Below are 14,134 nucleotides of genomic sequence, written 5' to 3'. Positions count from 1 at the left end.
CTAAAGATTTTGTAGCTTTGTGACCCTACCACTATTAAAAGCAAGATCAAATAAAGAAGAGACACTTATTTTGGGAGGGATGTCTGACTTTACATCAATTGGAAGAATAGGTCTTTAGAGTGATACTTCCAGAGGAGGGGGTTCGCCTGTTTCTATAGAGTCTTTCATCCCCGAATGGGAAGTTTCACTCTGCAGCAAGACTTCTGGGGGAAATATCATTCTATAGAATGACGTGCGGGGTGATGTTTAATTTTGAAGAACATCTTTGTATCCTTTGTTCATATCTTTGAGAGAATAAGTAATTTTTCCCTCGTTGTTTGCAGACAAACCTTATCAATGTCTTTTCAAGTAACGCAATATATTGTTTAACCTTCAAAAATTGGTTATTATGAAATACAGGTGTATGTGGAGATAACGAGCAACATCCGAGCTCGAAAGTCCATTCTGCATTAAAAAATAGGAGAGGACCTCCAAAACATTAGAGGTTGGATTAGGTGCCATGGAGGAGTGAGCATTCCTTGCCGACCGATTACATCCGCCGTGTGCACCTTGTCATGATCGGGAATTGGAAAAAATCCGTGAACAACTCAGTGTGTAAATAATAATCTAAAAATCAATATGAAAAACGTAAGTCAGCACTTGACGTAATGAATTGATAAATTGTATATGCTGACAAGGACATTGTATCGACCGTAGAACTTAAGAAATGATTACTTTAAACGAGACTGCTGATATAATTGCTTCAATTACTTGCTTGTCAATTACCTACCTCTTTTTAGAAATTGTTCATACGTTAAACATGCTCTTCTGTTTCGAATCAACTGAAAGAAATAAACTCCTTATGCAGGTGGCAAAGGCATATATTGCTGCACAAGTAAGGGAAGTTGAAATGTTAAAGTCTTCATGTTAATGATAAATCTTTGTTGTAAGATAACCATTATTGTCTCTTTATAGTTAAAAATTCAGATATGAAACATGTGTGTCAGACTCTGTGGTATCTTTTATTTCAAGCTCACTGGGATATATCTTGTCGACATAAGAATTAAAATAATTTGTTGACAAATATGGCGTGTAAAACGTTGCTTTATTGGATAAACACATGATGTATAATGAAATTCTTGTGATGTATAATCAAGATCGTGTGATGTAATTGTTCTTAATCTTGTGATGTATATTCAAAATCTTGTGAAGTATGTTCAATATCTTGTGATGCATGTTCAAAATCTATGATGTATATTCTATAATCTTGTGATGTATGTTCTATAATCTTGTGATGTTCGTGCATTATCTTGTTATGTATATTCAAAATCTATCTTGTGAGGTATATTCGAAAAGTTTGTGATTTATATTCTATAATCTTGTGATATACAGTGTATGTGCAAAATCTTGTGATGTATATTCAATATCTTGTGATGTATGTTCTATAATCTTGTGATGTATATTCAAAATCTTGTGATGTGTATTCAATATCTTGTGATGTATATTCGAAATCTTGTGATGTATGTTCTATAATCTTGTGATGTACGAGGGTTGATCCAAAAGTAATGTCCCAGTGTCCATATCTTTTATATTTGACATCATGTTATCAAATAAAATATATACCAAAAAATCCAAAAATATAAATCTGATTAACCTTGCAATTTTAATTTAGTAATGTTTATTTCAATTTATTTTATAGATGTTTAAAACATGTAGCATATGGGGTGTCGCCGCGAAACGACGGAACGTCACGTTTTAAAGTGTATTTTTTCCTGGTATGAAAAAGACAAACACATTATAAAAATTCTAAACAAGCACCTTATCTCCCAATTTTTGAAAAGACACAATTCTCGTTATTTTCAAGTCTTCAATTTAAAATTAAATGACGGCATTGGTATTTGTTATCATAAAACTTGTTGTTATACTAGTATTCTGTTGAGTTGAACAAATGGATTGTCGAAATGGGGAAAAAACGGCTCGACGAGTTGTAATGCATTTTTGCTCCAAAATACGGGAATCATCACAAGAGACAGTTACGTTGATAAACCAGACTTACAGAAAAAAGGATGTTAATAAGAGACATCTTAATAGATGGTTTCAGCAATTTTAGCGGGTCATGGGTCACTGAATGGTTAGCAGAGGACAAGAAGACCGAAAGATAGGAGATCGGACGGAATCGTTCAATGATGTCTGACGTTGTCAAAAAGACAGACGTACAGAGTGACTTGTGAATTATTAATTTGTCTTATGGTTATGCTACTGTTAAAAAATTTTGACAGAGGGCTTAATTATGAAAAGAGTGAGTATATAATGGTACCAAGAATTCTTAAAGAAAGTGGATTTGGTGAAAATGTTTGCGAATCACAAATGTTTTCTAATGAATCGAAGGGGAAACGTTTAAAAGTATGACGGTGCCTATCCGCGTCATATTACATTATATTTAGGTGCGGCGACAACCATAAACTCGCATTGTTTAAAATCCGATATTCTAGAAAGTATACATCATATTACGTTGAATTTTGCAGATCTGATTTGAAATATATAAAGCTTCCATCGTGTATAATTTTTTTGCTCTACGTTGATTTATAGCAATTTTATCAAAATTGTGACATTTCTTTTGGATCAACCCTCGTATATTCCAAATCTTGTGATGTGTGTTCTATAGTCTAGTGATGCGTGAAATAATATTGCAATATGGGTAATATGACGCAACAGTATTCTAAGAAAGTCAGGACAATTTTCATTGGTTAGAAATAATAAAAGTAATCGCAGTGGAGGTCCTACTAAACAGAGTACGCTAGAGTACGATAGAGTACTTTAGAGGACGCTGGAGAAATTGTGTAATTTAACACAAATGGATTGTTTATTTATGTATATACTTCATTGAACATTATCATAAAAATAATATTGCAATATTTGTCTCAAATATTTGTTTTTTACCGATATTTTGACAAGAAAACAACATTCATGATTCAAGATTATTAACACCCCGGACCATCACAGTCTTTCAAAATATCTCTTCCTCAAACTCCTCGTATACACCGAGCACTTTTTATGCAGAAGCCAGTCATGAAAGGTCGTGTTCTGTAGTTTTGTATTACTGTAGGGAAAGTCAATAATCTCACAAGGGCAAATCTAGTAACGTTTATTCAATACCATTTTAACACCATAAAATTTTCTTTTTATTTTTCCCACTTATAATAGGATGCAAAGAGGGATGGAACAAATATCAAAACTATTTCAAGTCAGAATGACAAATGACTTTTGAAGATCACAAATATATTGCAAATAATACTAATACTAGTACACTGTACTTCACTGCAGATGAATAGACTGGTTTGCTATGTTATTTGTACATTACAAATTAATATCTTTATTTGAAAATCCTTCCCAGCAAATCCCTTTGAAACTAAATTTAAGCAACGAATAACAATTTGCAATTAGTTAACCTTTCAATAAATTCATTCTTTTCCTGATTTAAATTTGTTTTTATGATTATTCTATCAAATGTAGACAAACATTCTCTATCATTTTAAATTTAAATAATGTTTCTTTTCATTTTTCAAATAGAATAAATTAAAATCAACAGACAATCAATGAGATTCTACTCATCTATATATCGCAGTACTTTAGATAATCAAATGAGTGTAACTCAATTTTCGATATGTAGACAACGTATATTAATTAATCAACAATAGGTACTTCAGTTCTTATGTCGACTCCATACCCAGGTATATCCCACTGAGCTTGAAATAAAAGATAGCATAAAGTTTGACACAACTTTTTCATATCTGGATATTTTAATGGAAACCTAACAACGAAACAAACTTTATGATAAATGCAATGACTTCAACTTTACCATCGACAAATTCCCCTACTAATGAAATAATATACCCTTAGTATATAAAATCATTTTGAAAAATTAGACTGAATCGATAGATCGAGAGAGAGAGAGAGAGAGAGAGATTTCTGACGATTAGTAGTTCGTTCGAATTGATTAAAACAATAGTGGTGGAATCAGCCAATGGTCACACTTAATTTATATTTATATCAATTTATAATTACACCTCCTGCTTATCTATACCTTCTCTATTCAGAAATAATGAATAGCATACAAGCCTGACATGGAAAGCAATTGGTTTTGATAAAAATAGACAAATGACTTTTTTTGACCATGTGTATATTGCAAATAATACTAATACTTGTACACTGTTTTTATCAGAACATCAATTGGTTTCCACGCCAGACTTGTGTTCAGGACATTGAAAACCATTGTTACGTAACAAAAAATGTATCGTACTTTTTTCAAATGATTAAAAAGTACATGTGTAATATCGGAAGATTTTCAATTGTTTATTTTGTATGTACTGTATTTATAATTCAGATGTTTTGTAATGAACGCTAAATTGAACTTTAGTACATATCAAATTTTCTCGTATACCCGGAAATAGCACATGGCGGGTATGACTGTTCGAAAGGGGATGCCTTCATATCTATGACACTAATCCCACGTTTGATGCATTAAGGTCCGTGTTTACTTTGCTCTAAATTTGAATAATTTAACGAATTTTGAGACACCAACACTGGCCGGTGAAGGGATGCAAGTTAATTTAGATCTGTACTCGACACTTATGTTGGCAGTGAGGGATCTTTTTTGTGTCAGCACCTACTGCAACTTGACCTCGGTTTATACTGCCTCATCCAGGTCTCCGTGTCCCACAGTTGGTTATGATTTCCATCTTACTGGAGTTTGTTTTTGTTAGAATATGAATAGAATCAATTATACAAATTCAGCTGAAACTCAAATTTATAAAGAGACCTCATTTCTTTCTGTTGCTACAAGGCACATAATTATGTCATCTGGAGAAACAAAATAAAAAATAGACGCAATATAGAATGAAATGCCATTTATTCAGACATACACATGTACGTTTATCTTCACTCTTTATTCGCATTCAGCATTCAGTTTCTGAAAGAAATTAACATAAATAATTAATTATTATGTAAAAACAATGTATATACATACAATATACATTTAATAATGTATACGATATTTCGTATATATATGATGCGAAGGATGACCAAATGAAAGTTCGAAAGCTTATTTCCAGTGGGTTTCTTTGCATGAATGTTAAAGCGAGGGGGTCATTTCTGTGGGAGAAAAAGAATATTCCACGTGTCCGAGAGGGCAACCAACATATCCTCTCTATACGACCACTGCCAATCTCAGGTATCAAACTCGGATCGCAGCGAGTGGGATACCACTGCGCTCCTGGACACTCTTATCACGATTAAGCATCTGTTGATTCTTTGTATTTTACGATATGCCGGTATAAAGTATCGCTATCTTCAAGATTCTATCAGTAAAATCGGTAGTATATGGATTGGGTTAAGATCGAACTTTTCCGATCAAAAAATTGATTGCAAAGTTAATAAATACATGTAAGAGATGGGAGATATAAGTTATATAGTAATATAAAGAAAAGGACCGAGAACAAATCTTTGATGGTATTGACAAATAACCGTAAACTATACTATATTAACCAGAATTTACACGAATTTTTTGTTGCTTCAGATTTAAAGAAGTTGTTAATGAGAAAGATCACGTGCTTGACGATATTACATAAATAATTATATCTACTTGAATACTGTAAAAAACATTTTCATAAATACTTTGTGCTTCACAAATGAAAGGGTGTCCTTTGAAACAGTAATCGTCATCCCATAGTCCAACGCCTCCCCAGTTCAACGTTGCACAGTGTTGAATTTTACCCGCGTTATTAGGGTTCCCTCTTGACCAGTTCGTAAACACTGCTTTACCAGTATACCACGACCTCCAGTGTCCTTCTCTAGCAATATCAGTTGCATCGATCCAAATCCAACGGTAATCTAAAAAATTGTTATTTTTACACTAGAACTAACGTTTAATTACAAATTTATACCACTCAAGTTAGTTTCTTCCTGATTACTGTCTTTTCTGCAGCAGAGTTGAAGTTTTAAATACAGTCTTTGGACTATGCACTTTCTTTCTTTTGTGACTAGTAAAAATTGCATGATTAGAAATTTTTCAACAACTAAATTGGTTGAGTATGCAATTCAAGGCAGGGAAGACAATTTTTGGTTATCTAATTGTTTTTACAACTGTACAATTTCTCTATTTGTTGAATCTTTTAAAAAAAATGACAAAACGAACAAAAAATGAAATAATTAATACTTTTTTATAGCAATTGCTAAAAGGCGTTTTATATTTTCGTTGTAAATAGAAATAAATGTTCTTTATTGCATGCAACTTTTACCACCTAATTTTTGTTTTTTTTTGTGCCGTCTTTCTAATTTCGTTCAACCAGACGTTTCACTTTCTCTATAACCTCCGTCCAGCAGGTTTGGAGTTCATTGGAGTTTATGGAGACTGCCGAGGGCCTAGTTTGAAATGTCACATGTAAACAGTTGTTACAGAATGGTTTACTTAATTGAGAGAATGTAAACTTTATGAAAAAAGATATATTTCTGTTTTACCCCTCTAAGTGTCTACAAAACTAAAAAGAAAATTATTTCCTTGCGGTGCGTTCATAAGCATGCCACAACATGTATAATTTATCAAAAAGACATGCTTTAATTCTTCAATGTCATCCAGCAAAGTGTATGAACATACAATAATATCATATTTGAATTTACTAATATAAGAGTAAAAACGCGTATATTCTGTACCTCTGTATTGTTTTGCAAGCCAATTGTTTTCCCAGTAGTTGTCAATATGAACTAAATAGCCACCACGTTGTCGACAAAGCATCTAAAACAGAAAAATAATGTATATATAACTCATTTAGATTCTGGTTTCCCAATGACGTAAAATATTATAATGTTTTTGACACAAACCTGGGCCTCAAACCAGTTAACTTTTTGACTAAAATACATATAGCAATGATTTCGATATGTTTTCCCTCCATATTGACAACCTACAATGAAAATAAAGTTTATGCTCAGAAAAAGATATACACTCAAAAATTGTTTGAAAAATATATTGAAATATGCTTAAATCTTATGTATATCACATTGTTGTTACAGAAGCTGTTTTTATAAAATTCACGCTAACATAAACGTTTCCAAAAGAATATGTAAAGGGGAATTCGTCTTATACATATATTAATTGTATTAAATTAAATTTTAAGAAGATTTTCACAAATTTAAAAAAAAAAAGATAATTAAGAGATGGAATCAATTGGATTCAATTCGACAATTTTATTTTAGAAGCATTAAGCTTTTTATTGACTTTAATAATTAAATATAATGCTGTTACCAATCTTGTGATACCAACTTCTATTTCAAAAGATTGAATATTTTTCTCTATCTAAAATCATTACAATCAATCAATGAATATTAAGGCTGGTTAAATTAGAATTTTTAGTCTTTAATGTGTAAAATTTTAACTAAATTCATTATTCAAAAGCAATTTTGACAAATAGAGAAGGAGCTGTATTCATTTGCAGCTACTCCACAGAAATATTTTCCCTATTAGATTTCAAACTCAGCTAATCATTTCTATTTTAAGATGTGCAATTTCCGAGGATGAAAGAAAATATATATTTTTTTTATTTTTTACATCTGAATTCGTAAGACACAGACAAATAAACCTTTGAAAATTTCATCTAGTTAGAAACAGGCAAGAAAAACCTCCTTGAAATATGTAAAATATCGAGTTGGTTTTTAAATTTACCCAAGTACTTTTTTGCATGTTTTTGATGTTTTTATAGTAAAAATATAAAATAATGTAAAAAAAAAAATACCTCATATAGTGCATTGACCATTTATCAAGCTAAATGTTATACTTATTATTTCCTGAATGAATGAAATTTTTAAAATAATTTTACTCACAAGATCCAAAAGTGGCAAACAAAATACATCCCAAAACAATCAGACTTTTTGAAATTTTCATGGCAAACAATTGAGAGTTTACTTCTACACGATAAACAACGTTATTTTGATTTGGCCAGCTTTGGTATTTTGATACATGTATATATATTGAAAAACAAATACCCATGCCAAAGGAAGCAGCTGTGATTTTATTTCATTGGATGTAGAAGAGCTACCTGATCGACAGCTGGTCAATGCAAAAATACCATCTGTATTGTTTGATTGTATGTTGCTTTACGTCCTTTTCGATAATTATTCACTCATATGGAGACAACACCACTTTCCTGGACAGCTACAATTTTTGTGCTATACTCGCGTGGACGGCCATTGAGCCGTGAGGTATCTTTTTTGTGCCAGAACCTTAACTGCGAAACGGTACCTCGGTTTATACGGTCTGATCCGATGGTCCGATCTCCATGTCCCACAGTGGAATTCTAATCCGCGACGTAAGAATCAACTCCATCCCAGATCATACAACATGATCTATTAATAAATAGATAAATATAATACACATATTTTGGCTTTATTAATTGCATCTTTGCTTTTTTCAGTCATCATTCAAAATTCTGGTAACAATCCAGAGTTAGTGATTTGAAAAATAGATTGAAAAGGTTTAATTATGTTGAATAATTATGTCAACATTTAAAAACATATATAAAATCAAGGAAACAAAAAATATCTCTTTTCGTTAATTCAGTTTATTAAAGTCTGGAGACATACATCTCATAGACAACATTTACAATCATAAATCTAACTGTATATAATGATGAAATTAACCAACAACATGTACCATACATAAAGTATTGTCAATACTGTATAAATAAGCTAAGACACTGTTCTTGTTGCACTCGCTAATTGAAAAAAAATCCTAGATTTTCGTCTTCTGTTAATGTTATATCTTTTGATTTTAAAAATTTTGATTTCAGTTTGTTTTGATTGCAATAAGTCTGGTTTATTGCAAGCATCATTCCATATATGTATTTTACATGTAATTAATGACAACTTAGATTTCTGAACTTCTGAGAAGAATAATCAGAATTCAAGAGAAAAGAAAGGAGTTCATCAAAATTTAAACTACATATTAAATTTGGTTCAGTAAAACGTAGAAACGTTCAAAGTAAAATATTCTCGATGTTCATTATGCACATTTCTGCATGGATTAGGTTCTCATGTTACCGTGTAATTTCCAAATAGTGTGATAACACGCAAACAACAACCAAAAAAAAACATCGTAAAGATCATCACCACAAAAAGTAAAATCTTGCTCTGAAGGTGACACAAAAAGTAAAATAAATTCTGCAAAGTAACAACACTTTGGTTATTATTTAAAGTCAGAAAAGGTTAAAAGGCAAGATAGGTTGACACCTTTTTGGCCCCTGTTTTGGGATGTCTTTTAGAATGATAAAACAGTTTATAGATAAAAACCTTTTGTCACCTTTGCCACAAAATGAGTATTGCTTCCAAATTATTGGGGGAGTCACAACAAGGTCATAAAGTATGTAGATTTCCGAATTTTTTTCATCGATTTTACAGCAAATTTTGCTTCAGAAAACATAGAGCAAAAGCTTGTCTTTGTATCAAATTAGATATTCCATACACTAGTATCAGTCGCATTTCATGCATCAAAATCTCAAATAGTAAGGCTGTGCTCAATGTTTCACGAAGTGAAAAGTATCTCAAATATGACCAAATTCAAACAGAATTGAAGAAATTCGGAAAAATGCTCTACTTCTACACATTCTTGCGGCCTCTATAAATGCTTGGAATCAAATTTTGTGCTGGTTTTAAAACAAACATCTGATTAAATTCTTAACTACAAACTATAATAATTTTGACTGTGTTCTGATTTTCACATCAAATAAGGGGCCGGAATGGGCTGTAACCATACCTTGTCCTTTTTTAACGTTAATTATCAACGGTTTTACTAATCTACTTTCTACAAATTTTCTACAACGGAATCTACTTCTAACTTTTTAACCCGCTGACCTCGCCCAGCGTTTGAAGTGAAAGTGGAGGGTCTTTGCATTGGGACCTTAAAACAGAGGTGCCTTGTTACTGTCAGCGTGGAGCCGATAATTATGACCCATCATTTCTCAAGAGACCTGAGTGCCTAGTATATTTTTATATCATCGACATACGGGGACGTCTCGTACGAATGAAAAAAACAACAAAATTGACGTTTAACAATATAAGAATTATTCTACCAATTAGTCCGCTGAAAAGGAAAGGAACATCATTTTTGTTTATCATTTCATTACCTAAAAGCATAGTATCGATGAACGAAATGAAATGCACACAGCGCATAGGTACATTGATATTACGGTTCTAAAATGTTGATGGCACTAGACAATAAAATTGTCTAATATAAATTTGTAGTAAATTGAATGAAGTTGAAAAACTACGTAAATTTGTATTAAAAAAAATGTATTTATTCAGAGTTTAAAATATACCTTTGCTGTTTCTTTTCCCAAAACTCTGTGGCTGACTTCTGGCTTTCTCAAATTTTGCGACATTGATTTTATCATCAGCCTGGATCATAGCCACCAAAATGCAAACAAAAAGGAACAAGGATATTTTGAATAACATGATTTCAAAATATGAAACGTACGAGTGCGTGATAAATGTTTGATTTATATATTAGCAAATTTCGGTTCTCTCTGTCGAATGACAAAAGATGAATGTATCCCTATTTAAGGTAAGTCACTCGTCAAATTTTTTAAATCAAGGATTTTTTGGGAAGTATATTTTCTATAAGTACTCATATAGTTTGACTAAAAATCGCAGAGAAAACAGGGGGTCAGTGTGCATCTTACTGATCTATGGTACAATTAAGTTGACCTTTTTGCACTTAAATTTTGACTCTTTGATTTATTACTTTATCTCTAATTTTATTTTATCAGATGTTACTACGTTAATAAATTTAATCTTATTTTACATAGAATAGTCTGAATAATATTTATCAGTGAACAAATCTTGCAAATTAATGCGCGTTTATTATTGTATGGCCTTTTTGCACTAAAAAATAACATATTTGGGGTATTAAAAAACTAAATAGGCAAAAAAATATTTTCTGATATCAAGCTTTTTAAGAGTTAAGTGCTGATCAGTCACAAGTATAGAGTAGTTTAAAATAATGAAAGAAAAAGTTGGGGTCAGTGATGTTAATTTTGAAATATTGGACAAAATATGTGATTTTCAGGCAAAAAATGGTTTAAATTTTATCTTGACTTCATTTCATGGCAAAGTTTGTTGAGGGAAGGTGTAAAACTTGCTTTAAAAATATAAATTAAGACCTATATTAAATATTACTGCAAAATAAGAACGGAAAATATTCTCCTAGTAAAAGTATGTGAGGCTAAAGTTTCAAGACATTAAATTTAATAAATGTGCAGATTTGCAGAAATTTCTGCTGAATATCCTTCCACCACAAGAAATAGTCCCTCATAAATCTTGCTTCTTTGTAGATTTTTAAGCAGTTTTTTCGATGAATGTTAAAAAAATTACATTGTTGAATATAAATATTTTATAAAAATTGAATTTTAATAAATATTTTTTAAGTAAGAGGTTCTGCGTGAACTTTTCTAAAAAGCTGACGAGTGACTTACCTTAAAAGAAACAGCATGCTTGTGTTAAGCTTAAGTTTATACATGTATATCATTACTGTTTAAAACATTCAGATTGCTTGCTACTAGAAGCTGAAAAGCATTGTAAATCAGTGGAGAGTAGATTTTTTGCTATTTTGTGGACACTTGTCTGAGACAAAACAAATAAAAACAAAGAGTCGGGTAACATGTTGGAATAGTGGTTTATCAAATCTTCCAATTTTAACGAATTGACATAAAGTCAGTAAACGTTTTTAAAAACCCTTTTGCAAGCAACAGCTTGTTTAAAAATATCATAAATGTCTATTTGAAATGATTTCTGAAAATGGTAAACGGGATGTGAGATATTTAGAAGGTTCAATCAATTTTGCATGCTTTTACTTTTCTAAAACAATAAATTTACCATTTCCCTCTAAGGCCTCTAAATACAAAGGAAGAACTAATATATAACAATATGATGTAATATAAAATATTTAAAATTGTTAGTTATTATATATTGACATGCTAACACTTGCGCAAAAAAAAAATTAAACTACTCGTTGAACAGCTGCTACATGTGGCACGTGTATTTTTACTTAACTTTATATCACATCACATAAAAACATCATACAGTATATAAATTGAATTCTTATCCACAAGTTATATTTTGAATTTAAAACACAACACTTTGCAATGAATGTTGCAATACCATTCATTGTCTTGGCTTTTATTTTTTCAGCTACTTCACAATCTTGTGATAGAAAGATTTTCAACAAACTTGAAGAAATTCAGAGGGAACTCAAAAAAATTCAGACAACTCATTTTCGAGGTAATAAAAACACTTTATATTTTCTAAATCAAATTTCGAATTTACAAAGAGCTTAACCTGGTTTAGAAGAATAGACAATAAAGAATTACTAATAAACGGAATTACTAAAATCAGAGCTGGGATTCATAAAGATAATTAAGATTTGTGCTAAGAAATACACTTTAGTATAAATGAATTCTTAGTTTAGAAAAACAATCTTAAGTCATATTCATAAAACTCTAAATGTAATTCTTAGCTTAGTTAAATTCTGAGAAAACTAGAGCACATATGCCAAGTCACCATAGCAACGCATGGGAATTGGCGGAAAAAGTGCACTTTTTGGTGATGGTCATGGAGGTATATTACATCATAACTGAAATGTACAGCTATATCATTGCACATTATTTTGTATCTTACCAGTTAGTAAATACTGGTATCTCAAAGTCAAAAAGATTTTCTAGTAAGATGTTATAGCATGGTTTCTTAATAAAAAAATTTCTTTCCACTATTATTTTCATATTATAAGCTAGTATCTACCTAAGACACTTCCTGAGGACACTTAACTTCAAGTCAATACTCAAGCGCTAAGTATGTTTATGAATTACATTGAAGTTTTTTACCAACTTTAATTAGTACTTATGAAAGTTAAGTAAAAAATACATACCTTGTGATTTTTTTAAACTTCAGAATATATTAAGAACTTTCATGAATCCCGGCCTAGGTTTATGATTTCTTTCATTTGACTTGTGTCATTAATTGTATAAATGTGTATACATTTCTAAGGATGCAAACCAGGATGGAAAAGATACCAAAATCATTGCTATGCGTTTTTTAGACACGGAATGAATTGGTTCGAAGCTCAGGTTTGTGTTCAAGAGCTTTTTTTTTGGCAAAGATTGAACAAATAGCAATTGGAATGAATTTGGGATTTACGGGGTACTACAATAAACTATAATTCTGAAATATGCTTTTTTAGATGTATTGTAGACAGCGTGGGGGATTTCTAGTTCATATCGACAATTATAAGGAAAACTACTGGGTTGCAAGTCATTTCAGACAAGGTAATAATAAAATGACGGAGTTTTTCATTTCCAGTAATTAGCAAAATTAGAAATTCCTCATTCTCTCTATTGTTTTCATTTTTTATGGAAGTCTTTTAAAAACCTATCCGTTATTGACAGAAAACCTATGGATTGATGGAACAGATATTGCTAGAGAGGGATATTGGAAATCCTTTTCCACTGGTCATTTCGTGTTTACTAACTGGTCAAAGGGCGAGCCCAATAATGCTGGAAGGTCACAACATTGTGCCAAGATAAACTATGGTGGGCTAGGGAAGTGGGATGATGACACTTGTTTTACAAAATATTCTTTTATTTGCGAAGTATCAGGTATTATACATGTTTACATCGGTTGAAATTATATGTAAACGGCAAAAGGCATAATTGGTAACAAGATAAATCATGTATACAAAGCGAAACACTGTATTTTTTAAGTGTTATTTCCAGAGTTTAACGATATTTAAATAATATAAGTTATTGCTGCAATTGGATTTTCTAGTCCACGTATGATTATGTGTGAATTTTTACATACCATCAGACGAAATTTTCTGAAAGTGGATTTGAAATGAATCAACTGTGTTTTGTATGTGTATCTCTACAATAAGATGTTAAATTTCTACACCTTAAACATTTCCATATCTTCTTTATATAAATATATACATTGTTCATATATTTGTATTGCAGGAAAATGATTACGGTCAAGAAGAAGTAGAATTGCATAAAAGCTATATGAACATGAAATAAAACTGTGTTGTTAACTTTAGTTTAACTTTTGCAAGATTTATTGGCTTATA

General features: G+C 31.1%; 2 protein-coding genes across 2 annotated transcripts; one reads left to right on the top strand and one right to left on the bottom strand.

Annotated features, from left to right (window-relative positions):
- Positions 1-4,871: 4,871 nt before the first annotated feature.
- LOC134275914 (lectin BRA-3-like) lies at positions 4,872-7,944 on the bottom strand. Its single transcript, XM_062758191.1, has 5 exons — positions 7,852-7,944; positions 6,856-6,935; positions 6,688-6,769; positions 5,653-5,868; positions 4,872-4,948 (listed from the first exon to the last, which is right to left on the bottom strand). The coding sequence occupies exons 1-5, from the start codon at positions 7,910-7,912 to the stop codon at positions 4,935-4,937; spliced, it is 453 nt and encodes a 150-aa protein (XP_062614175.1). The 5' UTR covers positions 7,913-7,944; the 3' UTR covers positions 4,872-4,934.
- Positions 7,945-12,131: 4,187 nt separating this feature from the next.
- LOC134275913 (galactose-specific lectin nattectin-like) lies at positions 12,132-13,670 on the top strand (the record flags this gene model as incomplete). Its single annotated transcript, XM_062758190.1, has 4 exons — positions 12,132-12,300; positions 13,063-13,142; positions 13,256-13,340; positions 13,461-13,670. Coding segments are annotated over exons 1-4 (511 nt in total), but the record flags the coding sequence as incomplete, so codon positions are not given.
- Positions 13,671-14,134: the final 464 nt, after the last annotated feature.

The sequence above is a fragment of the Saccostrea cucullata genome, unplaced genomic scaffold (genome assembly GCF_032062105.1).
Source record: "Saccostrea cucullata isolate Sc308-1 unplaced genomic scaffold, CSIRO_AGI_Scuc_v1 ctg139, whole genome shotgun sequence".
Taxonomy (NCBI): Eukaryota; Metazoa; Mollusca; class Bivalvia; order Ostreida; family Ostreidae; genus Saccostrea; species Saccostrea cuccullata.
Note: the sequence above shows the minus strand (reverse complement) of the source record. Positions and strands in the feature narration are given on the sequence as shown.